Source organism: Carassius auratus, chromosome 9 (assembly GCF_003368295.1).
Source record: "Carassius auratus strain Wakin chromosome 9, ASM336829v1, whole genome shotgun sequence".
Taxonomy (NCBI): domain Eukaryota; kingdom Metazoa; phylum Chordata; class Actinopteri; order Cypriniformes; family Cyprinidae; genus Carassius; species Carassius auratus.
Window position 1 is genome coordinate 36,548,099 of NC_039251.1, and position 21,732 is coordinate 36,569,830.

At 36.7% G+C, this 21,732-nt stretch overlaps 1 protein-coding gene across 2 annotated transcripts in view; it reads left to right on the forward strand.

Annotated features, from left to right (window-relative positions):
• Positions 1-21,732, forward strand: part of LOC113109162 (kalirin-like) — a 200,650-nt gene that overhangs the window by 70,672 nt on the left and 108,246 nt on the right. For both annotated transcript variants that reach the window (XM_026272756.1, XM_026272757.1), the window contains exons 3-9: positions 257-371; positions 6,175-6,367; positions 6,536-7,048; positions 9,396-9,518; positions 13,927-14,118; positions 14,206-14,337; positions 18,712-18,942. In XM_026272756.1, the coding sequence (XP_026128541.1) occupies positions 257-371; positions 6,175-6,367; positions 6,536-7,048; positions 9,396-9,518; positions 13,927-14,118; positions 14,206-14,337; positions 18,712-18,942 (1,499 nt within the window). The remainder of the gene's footprint in view (positions 1-256; positions 372-6,174; positions 6,368-6,535; positions 7,049-9,395; positions 9,519-13,926; positions 14,119-14,205; positions 14,338-18,711; positions 18,943-21,732) is intronic.

The window sequence follows — 21,732 nt, forward strand, 5'->3', positions numbered from 1 at the left end:
TTTCTCAGGGGAACAGAAAGAGAGGATGCAGATGTTTTAAATAGTAATGTTTCAAAACATTAAAGTAATGACAAAAATAAGAAGAAACTGAACAATTTAAATTTAAATATATGTAATTTGTCACTCAGGGTCTTCTGGAAATCTCCTTTTACTATGTTTGACAATAAACAATACAGCGATTCATAGTTTGTACTTCCAGAACACAGAATAAAATTACATATTTGATACTATTTGCTTTTTTTTGTTTGTTTTGCAGGAGGTCGTGATAAGAGAGGTGGCCCCATCCTGACCTTCCCTGCCAGGAGTAACCATGACCGAATAAAACAGGAGGACCTGAGACGACTCGTCACGTACCTGTCCACTGTGCCCAGGTCAGCTTAATGTTCATGTGTGGATCAAACAATCTGCAGAGCATTATGGATGTAAATGTGTCTTTATTCTGTATAAACGGGTCTCTGCTCTGCCCTCCTGGGCTGTTTTCAGAGCAGAGAGTCTCAGCTCTTGCCTTACAAGAATCATACGGCATAGTACAATATTAGTCTGCATTATGTATCTTATTAAAGGATCTCAGTGTAAAATATTCACAGCACAGGAATTTGAATAAACTCTGCCATACTGTGGTTTTGTTCTCTAAGCTCCACACTAAGAGAATTATTCAAGAACAAGCATTTACATTCCCACAGTGCAAAGTTGTGTTTGCAGGATCGGGAGCTGAGTGGCGTGACTCTTGTTCGACATGCCTCTGATTAGCTGTGTTGCTGGGTAATTGCCATGAACTTATTTTATATATAATTATTAGAAATGCAGTTTTGATAAGCTCATAGCATCTAGTGTACTATTAGAAATTAATCTGTACAGTATTTGCAGGTTCTTATGTAAATGTATATTAAGGCCCAATCCCAATTCTATTTTCGACTTTTATTAAATTCAGTTTAAATACTGAATCGCTACATTATATTTTCCAGCAACGAGAGGATAAAATCGCTGTTTTTACGTAAACTCACTCTAAAAAGAGAAACGTGTATACACACAACTTCCATCTCTCTCTCTCTCTCTCTCTCTCTCTCTCTCTCTTTCTCTCGAATTGGCAATATTTGAGAAAAGGGTTTAGCGATTTCTAATTATTGGGGTGACTCGCCCCCCTCAATGTCTACGGTGGTTATCGCCCTGATCAGACATGAAAATATGTTGTGGTACTATCGTGCAGTCTATAATGATATGACGTTAGCAAATATTATTTATTTTTTCTTTGAGTAACATGACCGTTAATAACTTCAAACTATCTCAGGCTACAAACCATTAAACTTAAAACTTAATTAAACTCCTAAAACTTCTTTAACTTTTTAAACTTCATATTTTCTGGCCTGGCTTTCTCAAGCCAAATTAATTTCTATTTTAAACCATAACATTTTAAAGTTCTTGAAGGAGCCTGTCCTCCAACAAAAAAACGACCATATAGGTCGTTTGTGCAAGCATTTATTACGACCTATATTTACGTTCTAAAGTTAAGCGGCCTCTAGCATAAAAATAATGACAGCATTGCATTGCGTCTGTCATCATGAATTGATGTATAACATCATTACCAATCAAAACGCATGTTTATTTAAATGCAATGTGTGGCCGTTTTACACCGATCTCACAGTATTTCTACATATTTTACTACTGTAGGTGGCTTATTCGTTCGAATGACCACACCTAACCCCAGCCCTAAACCTAACCCTCACAGAAATCATGCTAAATTATGATTTATTGAGCATATACATTTTCGTGCATGTCTGTTCCCTGGGATCAAACCCATGATAGCATGATTACATATCAAGGTATAACGCAATAATCTACTAACTGAGCTACACGAATCACAAACCAGAGGGCGAATAAAAGAGTACAAAACATTAATATGAAAACGACCTTTTGCCGATAGGGGCACAATTGTAGTATACGCTCTGATGGGTCGTATTTCAGGGATTTGGACAAAAGACCTATACTGTACAAGCGTATTGGTTAGAGGACAGGTTGTCTTGAAGTTATGGTGTCCTAAAAAAATAAATATTTCTTTCTTTCTTTCTTTCTTTCTTTTTCTGTCTCTTTAAAATGATCTGAATTGCAGCCTGTAAATGATATTGACAACCTTAAATCCTTGAAAAGTCATGAATTACAAAAGAATTATGTCTTATTTATTTGGTTAGCTTGCTGAAGGTTAGCTTTTATCTCTTTAAAATGATTCACAAACCACTAGAAAAGGCATGACAGTTCATTGATCTGAAGGAGTTTGACCCCTGAATAGACTGAAAAAATAATGACATCTTGTCTTCTGCTGCGTTACTGCTGTGCTCTTTTGTAAAAGTGTATTACTTGGGTGTAAACCTGTCAACATTAATTGAAATATCTTGTTAGAATATTTAGATGAACTGGCTCCTTTGCATTAAATTGTCAGGTCTGGTATGGTGCCAGTGTGTTTCGGGCTGGTGTTATAAACCTCACTGGGCCACTGATCAGTGCTGTCACTGCCCTCAGATGTCAGCATCAAAGCCTGTGAGCTAAGCAGTGAACAATGATGGACTTGATGCAAGTTTAATTAGGAGAAAGAGAGAAAGAAACTGAAGAGAGGGAGAGCCCCATCTCTTTAAGCTTTTCCCACAAGCCATGATTCATCAGTGTTTTGATGTGTTTTGAGCTTCTGTCCCCTTTAGCTGTACTTTAACGCAAAACAGCTTTCAGCTCCACACAGATGAATTGAGAGAAGCGATGCTGGTTCTCTGAGAGGTATCGGTTACCCTGTTTCATGACGTCATGTGGTTAAGTGTCTTGAACTTGTGTGTTTAGTATAGGATCCCTTTGCATTAACTAGACCTTCCATTCTGTCAACCAAAAGATATCCTCATCAGCAAAGCAGAACAAGTCATCCACGTCCATTATGGGTGTATAAATATCACAGTAGACACAGTCCCGGCCCAGTTCGATTTCCGCTCGGGAGCAGCGCTTGCATCATCAGTGTCAGATGGATCAGCGTAAAGAAGTGCAGGCTGCTGGTTTGGTGAAGAGGGGGAATCAATGTTATTGAGTCAGCTTGCTAACCCCCTTCAGGCTATGATTCATGCCCTGTGCTTCCTGCGCTGGCATATGATATAGTGTTTGTGACACGCTCTTTTGATTCTTGTCTGCGTTCATGTTGGCCTTAAAATGAGTATTCTGTCATCGTTTGCTCACCATGATGCCGTCATGACTGACTGGAGAACAAAAATTGATTTTTTTAAAAGAATGTAGGCATATTTTAAAGCTTCAAAAGGACAAAAGGCATCATAAATGTCCATCCATCTTGTGCTCTACAAGTTCCAAACAGAACAAAATGATATGGGTTTGGAACAGTGGGTTTATTAGTGGCTAAGCTGGATTTGAAATGAACATTAAACATGATTTATAAATAAAACTGGACAGTTTGCCAAATATAAGATTGGAAAAATCAAATATGAAATACAAATTTCTCAAAGTTTGGTACAGAAATCATCACAAGCGAAAGAAAAATGAGATATAATGGCTGTGAATTAACAATTTTTTTACAATTTGTTTCAGCATTTTGGTTAAATCATGGCCACGTTTTAGTTCAGATCAAGTTTTAGGTGAATCGTGGCTATGTTGAACTAATTTGCTCCCTTGTTAATTTGGTTTAAACAAGTCCATGATTTACAAAGAAGCAAATTAGTCCAACCATTAGGCTGTGATTTAACAAAAGTGAGGGAACATACTGATAAGGTTGAACTGATGATAGATGGACATTTTGTTCTACAGTAGGTGTTCTGGAGGGACAGTGTCCTACAGATTTTAGCTCCAACCATCTCCAAAACTCACCCAGTAACAACTCTTCTAGTGCATCTAAAGACATTGATTAGCTGGTTCAGGTATGTTTAAGAAAGTTTGGAGTTAAATTCTGCAGGACAGTGGTCCTGGAACAGGTTTGGATATCTACATGCTCATACTGAAAACAACAAAATGTCTAACTATCATTCATTTATGTTTACCACAGACCTTATATTGGAGAATTAGTCTTTTGTGTTTGACCAAAGAGCTGCAGGACAATATATATTTTTCCCCACATATCATGTGCGTCTCTCCGTAAATAAACCAAGTTTTACTTTTTTTTTCTTGCATTTTCTGAGATTTAGATTAGCTTATTAAAATATTATTAAAATATTAGCTTGACTTAAATATGTACTTACATTTAAATTCATGATTTGGTACAATGCACTGATTGTGTACATACTTTTTATTTTTTTTTACATTGTACTTATATTTAAAAAAGAATGCTTGCATATAATTGATTTCTGTAATTAATTGTTTTTATATTATCACTGTTGACCCATCGCTTTCACCTTAACCCACCCTTAAACCTTCCCATAGCACCAAAGCTGTCCCTAACCTTACCCATATCCCACCTCAACAGCAACAAAAGTGTTTTACAGTACAATATGAACACAATAGTATAGTAGTTAAGACCACTTAATATAAAGTTTAACTGAAAAACAAAAGATGAAGAGGTCTGTGATGGCATTTGGTGAACGTGAAGTTCTTTGTTTTTCTTGAGTTAGTTTGTATGGGATGAAGACTGGAGGCGGTGTTAAGTGTTTATGTCCAGCTATTGAATTACTCAACACAGAGTCGACAGTGTGTCTTTGGCAGAAGTTCATCCCATCACAGGAGTAAAGTGTTTAAAATTTACGGCTGTTGTTTTTGACTTGATTCCCACACAGACCTCAGAATGGCAGGAACTGAAAGAGGTTTATGCGTGCGATTATGTAATTCCTAAACACACAGTGTTTTACCGACTTTCTGTCATCTTTATTTCCTCTTTGAGGCATACGGAAATCTTTGTGTTGTTAATTTTACCGTCACCGAAGCACTGGTGAGTTATTTTTATCTTCCAATCTCTGTGCGCTACTTCAAAAAGCATGAGCCAGAAATAGAAGCCGTGCTGTTTCCGCTTAAGCTGATGAGAACAAACCCTCGAGGAATGTTTTAAATGGTGTCCAAACAAATCACACTGTTGTGTTCCTAGATGATATTTTGTTGAAGAGATTCTGAGTGATTGCATTCACATGGGAATGCAAGAACCAAAGTGGCTCAAATGCAATAAAGAGGCCAAATGTGCAGCACTTTATGATCTGAAGGACACACTAGTACTCCTGTACTGTACACTCACTCCTCTCTCTCTTGCTCTCTGTGATTGTCCTTTTCTCTAGGTCAAGTGACTCATTTAATATGAGTCAGACAGGAAAACTGATCAAAAGTGGCCCACACTCTCATCATTTTGTATAAGAAGCTCATAGAAGACAACATTTCAGTTTTCAAAATCATGTCATTATCAGTTCCAAATTCTTTTATAAAGGCTTAAAACTATACATATACATGAGCAGGATATTATCAAAACCTAACCAATAAGTAGGCCTCAGGGAGTCACTAGGCCCCATCTGATATTGGGCAAACAGATTTTGCAGACACAGTCTATTTGTGTTTGAGGTTACTATTTTACTATTAAGTCTTTTTGCTGTGTTAAACTCTAGATGGCGCTGGCTGATGAGTTGTTAATGCAGATTGATGATATTCACTGCTACTTGGCATAAGCTGATTGGTTCATGTTTCATACACAGCTAATGAGCTTACTGCTTTATTTTAAATGGCTGGTTAGCATTCACTAGAGTTCCTCTGAAACCCTCCTCCTTCCCCAGCTCCACCTGTATAGATCTGCCATGGGGTTATTTGATATGCTATTTTTGCAACAGCAGTATATCTTAAATACTCACAGCAACATATCGGCTCATGTTGGCAGTAGCAAGTACCTATACTTGCTTTGTACTTTCTTACAGGACTAACACATTAGAGCATTGTTAAAGTGACTTTGTTTTGTAAGAAGTGACAGAATCAAAACTCATGTTATTGTGTTGCAACTCATGTAGCTCATGTGAAGGTTATCTAGTTACTGTGGAAATAAGGAGTCTGTTCTGCCCTTTTGGGGTTGTTTGGCATTCGGTAGATAGTCCCACAGAATCCATGGTTGGCCTGTTGGTTATGGGGTGTTGGATTATTTGTTAAATATAACAAACAAAAACAACAACAATGACAACAACAATAATAATAATTACTGAAAATGACTGAACATTTCTGCTTCTCTGTCTGTTTCAGTGAGGACGTGTGTAAGAGGGGTTTCACTGTGATTATTGATATGCGTGGCTCTAAGTGGGACCTGATAAAGCCATTACTGAAGACCCTGCAGGAAGCGTTTCCCGCTGAGATCTGCGTAGCTCTCATCATCAAACCAGACAACTTCTGGCAGAAACAGAAGACCAACTTTGGCAGTGCCAAGTTCACTTTTGAGGTACAAATGCAGTTATTGAGTAACCGTCTATCCTTCTGATCCACTTTCTCTCTTAGTGAACATACTGCAGACTGTTATAATTCATTTATTGCTCACATCAAACATCAGGCAGGCTGTCCTTACCTTCAGCCTAAACTGACATGTCTGTTTCTACCTTCTGGCTTACAGACTAGCATGGTATCCGTGGAGGGGTTGACCAAACTCGTGGACCCGTCTCAGTTAACAGAGGACTTTGAGGGATCTCTGGAATATAATCATGAGGAATGGATTGAGCTCCGTGTCGCTCTCGAGGAGTTCCTGGCCAGCGCCATTCACCTTCTCTCCCGCCTGGAAGATCTGCAGGAGATGCTGGCTAAGAAAGAGTTCCCGGTGGATGTGGAAGGCTCTCGGAGACTCATCGATGAGCACACTCAGCTGAAGAAGAAGGTGATGAAGGCTCCTGTGGAAGAGTTGGACCACGAGGGCCAGAGGCTCTTGCAGTGCATCCGCTCCAGCGATGGCTTCTCAGGGAGGAACTGTATTTCAGGAAGTGCCGACTTCCAGAGTGTGGTTCCCAAGATCGCCAGTCTGCTGGATAAACTCCACAGCACCAGACAGCACCTGCACCAGATGTGGCATCTCAGAAAACTGAAGCTGGATCAGTGTTTCCAGCTCCGATTGTTTGAACAAGACGCAGAGAAGGTAAGGGAGCACTGGTTTAACTTGGTATGAGTTGACAAAATTATGGCTGTTTACTGTGTATATCAGTGAGTGAGTGAGTAATTCAGTGGGTAAGTGAGTGAGTGATTAAATAAATAAATAAATAAATAAATAAATAACAAGTAGTGAAACTGAATAAGGGGACAGATACAGTTATGCTAAGGCATGTGTTGCCCCCCAAAACTGGTTTATTTCAATTCAATTAATTTAGTTTGTCTGTGTAATGAGACTGACATATGATGCAAGCTCTGTATTGTTGCTGATAAAATGAATATAAATAATAGTTGTCACTCTATATGTAACATTAATTTGTCTTAAAAAATATGATATTTAAATGCTTAGATTTATGGTCAAATCTCTTTTTTTTATTGTGAGGGCCAAAACATATAAAGCTTGATGTATAATATTTTATACTCAGATTCAATAAAAAAAAAATTGCTTTAGTGTAGTAAGTATTCAATTTGAGATATTACTAACAGTATAAAAGTTGTTCTTATATTCACTTTATAAAAATCATTGAAGATTTCACAGCCACAAGACAAATGTCTAAAGGGGACATTTTAAAATTATACTGAAATGCCTTTTTTTTTTTTTTTTTTTTTTGCTAAAACAATTTAATCAATCAGACGACAGAAGACGTAGCAGATTGTGGGCAACGATATTTCCAGAAAGGTTCTGATCATGTTGATAATTGCCTTAGAAATTAGCATGAAACTGTAGGTTTTATAAGGTTAAAAGTGTGACCTCACACTAACTCCACCCACTTCATGATAGCAGTGAGTTTGAGATTAACGTTCAGAGATAAGGTGAAGGACCGGAGGGGCCGCTCACAGGGGCCCGTCTGATGCTGAGTACACATAAGTGCTTTGTGTTGATGACTTCATTTCGTTCAAAGTGCAGGCGTTTATTTTTATCTCCCACACACAACCTTTCACTCATCGCCGGTGAACATGATTGAATATCATTTGTCTGTCAATGTGCCAGGCCTCCTTGTGTCAAAAGGCTAAGAGCGAGCAGTCATTATGCAAATTAATACCTCTGTCCAACTTCTCTTAGAACGAGCTCAGACCTATTAGATTAAAGCGGCCATTTAATGTAATAAGAATGCCGGCAGTCAAATACATGATCAGTTATGCTGTCTCTCAGCTCTTATCTTGATTACAGGTTCAAACTCTAATTAAATATTTATTTGGGACAGTTATTGGGTATTGGAGGATACATTGTTTATAACTCAGTGGAGGCCATGGCGGTGAAACATGTGGACAGAATTTTAATGACTTTGGTATTTGCATATTTGTTTATTATTCATTACGGTGCATTTCCATCTATTAATTAAATAATTCTTATGAATTAATTAATTCAACGCATAAAGCTCTGATGTGCAAAGTATGTACCGTTGCAACAGTATAAGATTTAGAATGGATTTGTGCATTAATTGGAAATAAAATTTGATTGTCTTATTGTTTGGGCTCCAGGTAAAAGAACTATTGTAGAAGATTTAGAATTTAGAATTTTCTGCATAAATTAAATTAAATAAAAAAAATAAATTAAATGTATGCATTTAGCAGATGCTTTTATCCAAAGCAACTTACAGTGTATTCAGGTTATCAATTTTTACCTATGATGTGTTCCTGGGGAATCAAACCCCCAACCTTGTGCTAGCTTGCTTGCTAACGCAACCCTTACCAGTTGAGCTACAGGAACACTAAATTGTTCCTGCAATTAATTAGTCTTAGTCTATATCTTTAATGGCAGAAATAATAATTTAATGGCTAAAATTACTACTACTAATAATGGTAAACCTTAAAAGGATCACATACCTTTTTTTTTTTTGCTCCTGTATGTAGCTTATATGATGTCACTGGTGGGAATGGCAAACACTGACATTGACATAAAACCATTTATGATGCAGATTGTGTTGCTAGATGAATGTTCTAGACAACATAATCCTTTAAAAGGTCCTACAACTGATATCTGTGCTTTAGCGCAGCACATTATCAACACGTGGATTAATCTAAATTAGACGGCCTGTCATGACAATATAGCAAACCCTGCTGATTGTACAAAATAATCCTTCATTTTTCCTACTAAAACTAAAACACTCTTATCTAAATGGATTCCTTATCGTCTGTTGAAACAAAATGGTTAAGATTTGTACACTTGTCATTCTGTTATCTGTTCTTAGGCTGTCGTGTGTTAGTCTGTGTGTTTTATTAATTATGCATGCTGTCAGGTTCATAACAAACCCCCAACTGTGGTGGTATGTAAACTTCATAAAGGAATGGTGCAGGATTGTGTGTAATGACCCTGTGTTCTCGTCTCTCTGTAGATGTTTGACTGGATCAGTCACAATAAGGAATTGTTTCTTCAGAGCCACACAGAGATCGGCGTGAGCTACCAGCATGCTATGGAGCTGCAGACTCAACACAACCACTTTGCCATGAACTCCATGGTATGTCATGCTGATGCTCGTGGAAGTCTTTTAACTTAATGTTCAGTGAATATGTATTTATACCAAATCGCCAATTCTCTAAATCATAAAATACACGACTTAAGAATTATTACAATAGTGTGACGTTTATACCATTTAAAGGGATAGTTCGGGGAAAGAAATATTCTGTCATCATTTAAGTCTTAAGACTCATTGAAACATGAACATCATATTTGTCTGTGCATTGCACACAGCCAAAATTTTCAAGCTTCAAAAAGTTAATATAAATACTCTGTAAAAGTAATGCAAATTAAACAAGTGGAATTATCCAAATCTTCAGAAGACACACAATCAATTTATTAATTTCAGCTTAAATGCACTTATGTGTAGAATCAAATATGTGTATCAAGCAAGCACATCATTTGGGCTTCTTTTTTATATATATTGGTACGTTCAATTCATGTAAGAAAGATATTGTAAAGCATGAGTTGAATGAACATGAACGTTACCACAAAATCATAATTATATGTATGAGTTTCTGAGTTGAATTCCCAAAAATTGCTTAAAAATTAAATATTTATTTTACTTTCATAATAAAAAATACATGTTCAAATTATATTAGTATTAGCATTGGAAAATTATGAGATATAAAGAATAAAGAATATATTCTTTATAAATAATAAAGTCAAACTACTACGATAATAAAGTCACAAATATTGTGAGAATAAATTCAAAGGGCCCTATTTTGATGATCTAAACACAAAGTGTAAAGCGCACGGTGCAAGTGCACTCAAGACGTGTCCAAATCCACTTTTGCTATTTTAATGACGGAAAAACGGTTAGTGCCCGGACACATGGTCTAAACAGGTTTTCCCTATTCTCTTAAAGAGTAATGGGTGTTTTTTGGGCATAACATTCGATAAACCAATCAGTCTCATCTTCCATTCCCTTTAAGACCCAGTTGCGCTCATGCCATGATGGACTTGCTATTTACACGGTGGAATTTGACAACCCCAAATACAGAAAGTATCTCCGAGATGAAACGGAGCTGCTTGTGTGCGAGCAAATAGATAAACTAATTCTGATGCATGCAATGACTATCCATTATGACATGTAGGCATTTATATATATATATATATATATATATACATATAAATTTTTGCAATCCTTTAATTTTTAATATTTGCCATATTTGTGTGCTGCTGTGCGTCCCTGTGTTTAATAAGCAGCATGTACGCTCTTTAAATAACAAAGAAGAAACCTTGATTTTAGACTTTAGACCAGGTTTGAGTTAGTCTATGGCACAGTCCATTTTCAGCTCCTTCAAATAGCAATGCGCCTGAACACACCTCTTTTTTAGACCAGCATGCTCATGGGCGCACGAATGGCTGCAAATGCATTTGCTAATTAAACGACGTGGCCCTGGACGGGAAAATGCGAACGGCGCCGGACTGAATCTAGCAAACACACTTGCTCTGCATCTTGCGTCCCATTGCGCTGGGTGTATTATAGTGCCCAAAATGTTTTGAAGATAAAGTCAAAATATTACAAGAATAAAGTCTAAATGTTTTGAGAATAAATTTAAATCTAAGATTTAAGTCATAATATTTTGAGAGTATATTCCAGCTTTTTGCACATGCAAATGACCCGGATTGGGAGCACTGGGAGATATTCCAAAATCTCAGTTTTCATTTTTTTTTTTTTTTTTTTTTTTTGCGGAATACACACAATATATTAAAATAAGTTTCCTGTTCTTTAATGTGGCACGACAGATCGCTGTATTCACTTCCGTTTAAGCAGCATGTGATTATTTTGATTATAAATTAAGCTATACTGTTTTGTCATGCCTTCCGATGTTTCTACACATTTATCTTGCAATAAACTTGAAATAAAGAGAAAAAACACATTTATAATTTGTATTCCGCGATAAAACTGTCAGAATTAGAAAGCTGAGCTGTGTTATATTAAAAGCAACAAAGCACAAAATTATTACTGTAATTCCTGGGTGGCTGGCGTGCTACAAATAATGAATGAAAGACTTTAAATATTATGTCCAATCATTTACTGTATTATACCATAAATAAAACAGCTTGTGATTCGTCACTTACATGTTATAGCCTACAGACGCCACAGACATTTTTACGGAGCAGGTGGTGGAATTTTAAAAAATTTTGAATTTTTGCATTTTGTCAAAGAAAACGGTAAACTATATTAAAGAGCTTGAAAAACACATTATTGGGACCCACTTTATATTAAGTGGCCTTAACTACTATGTACTTACATTTTAATTAATAATTTAGTACAATGTACTTATTGTGTACATACATGTTTTTACATTGTACTTATATTTGTAAAAAAACTACATGTAATTACATCTGTATTTAATTTCTGTAATTACATTTATAATTACACTGTTGACCCATACTTTACACCTTAACCCATCCTTAAACTTACCCATACCTCCAACCCTCTCCCTAACCTTACCCCTATCCCACCTCAATAGCAGCAAAAGTGTTTTACAATACAATATGAACACAGTAAGTACATTGTATTTATTTTCTTATGTAAGTACATAGTAGTTAAGGCCACCTAATATAAAGTGGGACCCATTATTGTAAAACACATTATTTGTGTTTCACTATAAAACTGATTTTGAAAGCTGAGACATTTAAAGTCGGCCTACCAAAAGCACAAAGCTATTGTTGCTGCAAAGCGCACTACAAAAAAATGAAAGACATAAAAAACATGAAATATTTATTTCACGTAATATTTCGACTTTATTATTGAAACATTTCAACTTTATTCTCAAAACTTTTGGACTTCATTCTCGTAATATTTTGACTTTATTCTCAAAATATTGCGACTTTAATCTAGTAACCTTAGATTTTTAAAAAAAAAAGTAAAATGGCACTAAAACGCTGTCGTACTATTGTGTCTCTTTTAAAAAAGGATTAAACGGTTTGATTCATATGGGTTACATTTACATTGTTTATATGAACATTTCAAATCTTTTTGGTTGTGTGAATTTTCAGTTGGATGGACAAAAGTGATGAGAGAATATAAAAAAATAGCATTATTTGTGGTCCAAAGATGAGTAAAAGTCGTATGAGTTTGAAACAACACTAGGGCGTGTAAACTATTATTATTATTTTTTTATTATTTATTTTTTTAGTTGATTTAACTGTCCCTTGGGGTGGCTGAGCTGGTCCACCAGTTTCCCAGAATCATAGCAAAGGTGGTCTACCAGCCTGTATGCAGTTTATTCAGCCTGATTGGTTCTCTGATGCTCACAGTATGTCGTGAAGCTCCTCGTTCAGAGAGCTGTCTTCTGCTCAGCTAGGATTCCTCCTACCACTTTCATCAACCTCCCAAACACACTCACGCTGCTCGTTCATCCTCCCCTTCTTTATCCCAGCATGACTGTTGTTTTATGCTTCATTAAGCTGTGATTCCAATATGAGTGTGTTTGTGTTCACAGTGTCATTAATCTGATCAGGTTAAATGAAAGGCTTGCTCTTTTGTTATTAACGCATTTGAATGGCTATAGTTCAGACTATAAATTATAATTGGATGAGAGGTGTTTGAAGCTATGTGCATACTGCCATTAAAAAGTTTAAGAAAATTTTTCATTTTTAATGTTTTTATTTGATAAAAAAAAAATACAGAAAAACAGTAATATTGTGAAATATTGCAATTTATTTCTGTAATGCAAAGCTGAATTGTCACATCTTTTTTAACAATACACACATAAAATAACTTCTGGTAACACTTTATTTAAAAGTGTCCCATGTTGCATGTACTTGCTAACATAATAACAATTAATAATGCATAAGTACATGCAAGTAACCCTAAAACAAACCCTAATCCCAACCCTAACAATATAGTAAGTACATGTAGTTAATTAATATTACTCAGTACTAAAATGTATAATTACACTGTTAAAAGGACACCTTACAAAAAGCGTAACCATACTTTTTTCTTTCATTTAAAGAAATTAATATTTATAATGTTTAATTGATAAAAAGTGATAGTAAAGACGTTTATTGTAAAGTAAATGCTGTTCTTTTTAACTTTTTGTTGATCAAAGAGTCCTGAGTATCACAGATTAATATTAAGCATCGCAACTGTTTCCATCATTGACAATAAATCAGCACATCAGAATGATTTCTGAAGGATCATGTGACACTGAAGTCTGGAGTAATGATAATACTGAAAAGTCAGGAATACATTTAATTTGAAAGTATATTCAAATGGATAAAACTTTATTTTAAATTGCTTATTTTAATGACATGCACACTGTAACATACAACCTCCAGTGATTTATTGCGTTATTCAAATACTCTGAAGTTGGATTCTCTCTAGTTTATATGACTTGCTCTTCTGCAGTGTTTGTTAATGTTCAGATGCTGTCTGATCTCATGTTTCCCAGAATGCATATGTGAACATAAACCGCATCATGTCGGTGGCATCGCGGCTGTCGGAAGCGGGTCACTACGCATCTCAGCAGATCAAACAGATCAGCACTCAACTCGATCAGGAGTGGAAGAGCTTCGCCGCTGCTCTCGATGAACGCAGCACCATCCTCGCCATGTCAGCCGTCTTCCATCAGAAATCCGAGCAGGTGCCTGATTTCTTATTTCTCATCTGTAGCTCTCAGATACACTGGTGGCCGTGGTGTTGTAGTTTCTAATGGCCTGTGTCTGTGCAGTTTCTGTCTGGTGTGGAAGCGTGGTGTAAGATGTGCAGTGAGGGCGGGCTCCCGTCAGAGATGCAGGATCTGGAATTGGCCATTCATCACCATCAGACACTATATGAACAAGTCACTCAAGCGTATACAGAGGTGAGAACTCAAATCTGCATGATATCCTGTATTTGAATTTACACCCGATTTAGGCTGTTTAGCAGATGCACTTCTTAGCATCTGATTTCCTTTTAGTAAACATGACATAAAAATGACAGAAAGTGGTTGAATGACACAAACAGAACTCATTCATTCATTTTTTGCCTGTTTTAATTTTTATTTCGATTTCAATAAATAAAATACTGGAATTCTTGGGAGAAAAGTGAATGAGTGTTACTTTAAAATATGTTGTATTTGAGAAGAATTTAGTATGTAAAACAGTTAATTAGTGAACCATAATTTGATGGTTAAAAACATAGACTACGTTTACAAGCTGTTAAAATTCGGGTTATGGTCGGGTTAAGGTCACTATTTGGGTTTCTGAAACATTTGGGATAACCCATTAACACGCGTGAGCAGAGAGAGTTACTCCTGTATACATGGAATGTGTAATCAGTCGCCAACATCCCGATGTAAACGGCGACGCACGGTTAGCGTCTGGACATACGGACAACATTCAACTTGTTTACTTCCGCTATACTGCACGCAGGGTTTTTTTATGTGTAGTCTCTACTCAAAAGACCAAGATTCCTTGCGAATAGAACATGCGCAGAACACACATTTTGATGGGGATATGCCGAAACGCGTTAACAAGACCAAATATGCGGGTTAGAAAAGGGGTACCCCAGGTATAATAAAATATGAGCATATCCGGGTTTTTGCCGGTGTTTACATGGCCGTGCGCGTCCGGGTTATTGCTAATATTCCGGTTTTGAACGGGTTATTGGCTGCATGTAAACATAGTCATAGTTAAACACCACTGTATTAAAGGGATAGTTCACCCAAAAAATGAAAATTATGTTGTTAATGCAAAAAAAATGATTTATATTGCATCCACTAATAATTTGATATAAATAAATAAATACAAAATACTGTACCAATGCAAATATGTTAGAAATTATGCATAGCGATATAAATGCCCACTGGAATCCAATGCACTACTTTTAAAATAACACTAATTTGAAAGGACAGTTAAAGGGATAGTTCACCCCAAAAATTTAAATGCTGCCATTAATTACTCCCCCTTGTGTCGTTCTAAACCCATAAGATCTTTGTTCATCTTCAGAAAACAAATTAAGATATTTTTTGATGAATTCTGAGAGGTTTTTGACCCTCCCATAGACAGCAAGTACACTACCACAGTCAAGGTCATCAGTAAAAAAAGTCCATGTGGCATCAGGGTTCTACTAATTCTACGAAGCATTTACAAGAATGCTTTTTTTGCGCAAAGAAAATAAAAATAAGGCTTTATTCAACAATTGGTCACTTCCCTGTGACCCTATAGCACCATTTTGGAGAGTATCAAATATGTAAACAACGTACGTACGCGAATACATTGTTTTAGTTCAGATCAAATCATAAATAACATAGACAACATATCTGTGTTTGCGTTCAGTGGATACTCTCCAAGGGAGGAGAAGGGAGTAGAATGATTTCTGGATAAAGTTGTTATTTTTGTTTTCTTTACGCACAAAAAACTATTCTCGTACCTTGGTAAAATCACAGTTGAATCCCTGATGACACATGGATTATTATACCAATGTCGTTTCTGCATTTCTGGACCTTGATTGTGGTCGAATGCTTGCTGTGTATGGGAGGGTCAGAGAGATCATAAATATTGTGTTCTGAAGATAAGCAAAGGTCTTACGTGTTTGAAATTACACGAGGGGGAGTAATTAATGACAGAATTTCCATTTTTGGGTGAACTATCCTTTTAACTGTCCTTTCAAATTGGTGCTTCATATCATTGATATAATATAATTTTTGTGTGGTAAGATTCACCTATTTGCATTGGTGCATCAGCAACAATGATGCAATGTTAAAATGTGCAATAAAAAAAGCTGGCATTTGTATCACAATGCATCAATTCTAACATATTTGTATAATCAAAATTTAAATCGGATTGCACTGCATCATAATAGGGGTGAATCACATCACGTGGGTAACTGCTATTATTTGTATGCTTTATTTTAAATGTTTAGTTATATTTTAATTGATTTCATCAACATAGAGCACAATTACTCAGGTGTGGGTCGTGTCTAAAACTGTTCAGTCATGATGGAAAGTCTCTGTGCTTATGTTACATAATCATCTTACAGATGTACTAATGTTGTTTGAACTCAAAGAAATGAGTGAACCAGCCCTAATTAATCTGAAGACACAACAGGAAAACAATGCCATGATGTTGTTGTACCTCTACCCCTCAAACTAAGATTGTCCTGTTCATCCTTGTGTTTCCAGGTCCTCAGTCGTTTACCCATGACTCTGTTTATTGATCTGACATTAGAGATTGTGCTCTGTTGTAGATCTCATTTAAAACATAGCGTCATTCACTGTCACACTGTCATATTGAGCTCAGTACACAATACAATATTAAGGTTAGTTTCACTCAATCAAATAAGCACTGGGTTTCTGCTGGTCTTTCAGTTTCCAACAAATGGCAGTGAGCAATGCTGAGTGAGTTATACGCTTATAAATCATTTTTTTTGTTAGGGGTTAGTTGTTTTACAGATCACAAACACAAGTAGTACTTGGCTAGTAATGCTTATCGCTTTAGTAGTTATGTTTATCTCATTAAACACTAACACCTTCAGTAATGAAAAGATGACTTAAATTAACTGTTGAAATTGTATTTTAATTGTTTATACTTATTTAGAGAATGACAGTGTTTTAGTGCTACTTAAAGAAAAAAATCAAATATTACAAGATTCAAATTGTAAAAAAAAATAGCAGACGCTTTTATCCAAAGCCACTTACACACACACACACACACACACACACACACACACACACACACACATATATATATATATATATAAAGAAATTAAGAGAATAAAATGAAAATATTTAGAGAATAAAGTCGTTTACCAGAATAAAGTTTAAATTATTCTCGTAATTTAGATTTTATTCTCAAAATAAGTCTCGTATTGATGTGACATTATTTTCATTATTTGGACTGTTTTCTAAAAATATTATGACTTTAATCTCGCAATCTTATATATATATATATATATTGTGACGAGTCAGCTGCCTCCTCCCTGATTGTCACCGGCACCCCGTCCTAAATCGCCGCCCTTCACCAGGCTCCCGACTGGAGTGGGTGTGTGAGAGGAGGGGCGCTGGACGAGTCAGGGCTGGCGGCGTGTGATGGGGCACACCTGAAGGGAATGGAGCCTCATCACCGCCGCTGTTTAAAAGCCCAACGCGCCTCTCCTCGGGAGACCGGTCTCTTCCCCGTGCATGCACGCTGGTGTCCTCGTGGGTCCAGGAAGGGTGCGTTGAGGGACTCCCGCGCCACAAGAGACGTGAGCTGCCGGACCCGCGATCCGGAAGAGAACCGCACCCGTTTACACGGCCGACGGGCCAGGATGCCGGGCCGTCCATCCCCTGCCAGCGCCGCGGCCAACGAGAGTGATGCGGCCGCTAGAGGAAGCCGCCGCCCCTCGCGCCCCGGACCGAGGAGGGGAGCGCGTGCGGCCACCGGACTCCGCCCCTTACCTGGACCCTTCCTCGATGAACACTGCCCGACCCACACAAACCCCGCAGCACGACGAGGACACCAGATTCCCTGTTTATTTTGGACACTCTTCCCCTTTGGCCACTTTTATCCCCTTGTTTTATTTGATTTTGTGTTAATAAAAGCCTCTCCGAGGCCTGACGCCACGCCCACTGTGTCTGTCTTGTGCTCCTCCCGTGACACTATATATATATATATATATATATATATATATAATTTTATCTTTTTTTTTACCATGGCACTAAAACGCCGCAGTATTATAAAGCAATCTTTGAATATGTGAAAATTACACACGCAAAAGACAGTATTTATACATTTGTGGCTCTGGAAAGAAAACAACAAATAGAGATTCTAGAGCTGATTCTTTAAAAATTAAGTTTGTTGTGAAATTAAATTATTTTAGACAGACACATTTAAAATAATAACAATAATAATAATAATAATTTGGTGCCATTTCTGTTTGGTCAACATGATTATAAAGATCTCTTAAGCCGTTTAAGACAAATACACTACAGTTCATAAGGTTAGGATCGGTAAGATTTTTAAAAACAAGTCTCTTATGCTCACCAAAGTTGCATTTATTTGAACAAAAAATACATGAAATATTGTGAAATGTTTTTCCAGCTTAAAATGTTTTGTGTAAGCCGTGATGCAGTTTTCAGGATTCTTTGAAGATTAGAAAGTTCAAAAGAACAACATGTTTCTGAAATAGGAACCACCTCTAACATTATGATTGATCTCCTTTGCTCAGGTTATCCCTGCTGATTGATAGTTCTCATTTCTTTCTCTCTCTGCAGGTGAGCCAGGATGGCAAGGCTTTGCTGGACGTTCTTCAGCGGCCGTTGAGTCCCGGTAACTCAGAGTCTCTGACTGCAACTGCTAACTACTCTAAAGCTGTGCACTGTATTCTGGACGTGGTCCATGAGGTCCTGCATCACCAGAGACGTCTGGAGAGCATCTGGCAGCACCGCAAAGTCCGTCTGCATCAGAGACTGCAGCTCTGTGTCTTTCAGCAGGACGTCCAACAGGTAGATAAATGTTCACATATGTCTAGACTCTCTCACTAACTTGGAACTTAGATGCAGCAGTTTTGCATTGCAATGTACAGCGAACACTAACTATAAATATGGTAAAGGCTCTGATATACTGTATCAGTATACCATGGTATTACCATCTGATGCCATAACTTTACCATGGTTCCACCCCAGTACTTAAAGGTGACACATCATGCAAATCTGATTAAAATGATATAATTGGGTCCCCGGTGCAGCTACCAACTCTAGAAAAAAATAAATAAAATAATGATAATTCCTTGCAATGTCTTTCCCAGCTGTTTACCTTCACAGACATAACTGTGTGTTTTTGTAACTTGCGTGTTTTTAACAAAAACTTGTGTGTATATGATAGTTTAAGAGCAATAAGATATGAAAGAGAAGTTAGTTTAGTACTCAAATGCCATGTGATAGCCACTTTCTGTGTGTGTGTTTTGGATGTGTGAACTCAGGAGACCGTCTATGGGTAAGAACGCATGATTTCAGCATGATAGACAGACAGAGTTTATTTTTTATTTTTTTTTAGCAGAGTATCTGAGGTACGAGACATTTAAAGAGACATGCACGAAAACAGCATGTTTCTGCTTCCGCTGAAAATAGGCATTTTCAAAATGATCTAATTAATTATCTGTGGGTATTTTGAGCTGAAACCTCACCTGGGACACCTGAGACTTACATTTTTTAAAAAGGGGCATAATAAGTCTCCTTTAATGAATGAAAAATAGTTTTCATCCATAATTTTAAAGTGCAGAATGCTGAATGAGGAAATTTGTCAACACTTCAGCATAAATTCAGAGATGTACAGTTTTCTGCTCAGCGTCTACTTTTTCTTCGAGTTTGTTCAGTGTTGGAAATTTGCCCAGAGGAGCAGTTAATATCTCTACATTAGCCTCTTTCAGCGGGTCTGTGGCAGCTCTGGGCCTGGATTCAGCTCAAGCTTTATCAGGCCAAATCAACATCTGAAGCAGAACCAAAGAGCTAAAGAGCCAATGAGGCCAAACCCAGCCCAAACAGGGGCCAGATTCAGGCCAGATGCAGGACAGAGAGCGGCACAGATGATACCCTTCATTACACTGACCATAAAACAGACATTACTGCACTCCTGTATCGTATGTCATTATGAGCACTGTATGTTTGGCTTTTAGTCCACTCTGTTCTCTCTTCTGAATCTTCTGACTCCAGAGTGATAAACTTTATGCACTTGTAGTGTACTTAAAATTTCAAAAGCATATATTCATAAAACATTCAAATAAAAAACTCTTAAGTGCACTTAAAGAGAACACACTTTTTTAAAACCATGCACTTTGTTATAATCTTAAATTAACTAAAATGAAGGTATTGAAAGTAAATATATTTCAAATGTACTAAACTGCAACTTTATCTTTACTAATGTGCAATTAAAAATATATGTGAATGTAAGAAAAAGTACACTTTAACCATATTTCAGAGGTAATAGTAGTAATTATGAAGTTATTTATAAAGATGTACTTAAGTTGGTTTAAAAAGTACTCTTAAATTCAGCTAATTGCATTTAATTTAAATTTAATTTACCCTACAAAACATTTACATTAATTGCAACGAACATCCAATGAAGTGTCCAAAAACATTAAGTTAATTTCAAACTTAATTATATTATTTTAGTAAGTTTGGTAAGTATATTGTTACCCATTCCTGCATAATAAAAATATTACTGACAAATATTTGTTTAAACATTATTGTAAAACATCTATGAAGTGATCAGAACCAGAACCCATGGATATAAGATAATATACAGTAAATGTTTTTGTCTGCACACGTTGTTTCAGATCTGTTCACCCACTGCTTTGTAGATTTATCATGGAAATAATGTAATTTTTCTACTGCGTTCGATGAGTGTTTAAAGTTGATCTGTCCTGCTGATTGGTTAAAGCATCAGATTTTCTGATATGTGTCGATTGGAGTTAGATTTCACCCTTCAAATGCTGATCAGGTGAAACACACTAAACACTTTAAACACAAGCATACAGCTCTGATAAACCTGGATCATTGATTTGAATGAGATATCAACATACTGGATGTTTTCTGAGAGACAGGTTGTTATTATTACCCATATTTGGTGATGTTAGTTTGCCTAACCTTGAAATGTTTGCAATTCTTGAGTAATGGAGGCTGAGAGGTGGCCAAATGTCTTGAAGTGTGCAGTTAAATACGGGTAATGAGTAGGTTGAGTTATTTAGAGTAAATGAACAGACCTCCCACGCTTGTACACATTCAAGCCCTGTTTGTGTACAAATGCTACTAGTTGCAGTTAAAGGAAAAGTTCACCACAAAAATGAGGACGTTCATCCTGAAAACCAAGCGGCAACCTCCTGCTCTCTCTCATGAATCCAACACAGAAGTGACTTGACTTAAACTGTAATTCGACAACTGACCACTAGATGATGGCTGCAAAAGGGAGTCAATCCCGCAGACTCCCCATGTTAAAATGCCCAACTTTACAGCAGAAAAAAAAAAACATGTTTACAGCCTGGTTCAAAAAATTATTTTGGTCTATATAGCTAATTCTGCCATTCATGACAACTCTAATAATTATTTATTTTTTTTAATTATTTTTTATAGTTCATCCATTTAAATTATATTATGCTTTAAAGTTCTGCATAATTAAGGGCGTGGCCGCTTGAGTGACAGGTGGATATGATGGCCCACTCTGCCCACTTTGCTCTTCAGAAAACTACGGGTGACGTCACGGACACTACATCCATGTTTTTATACAGTCTATGCTGAAAG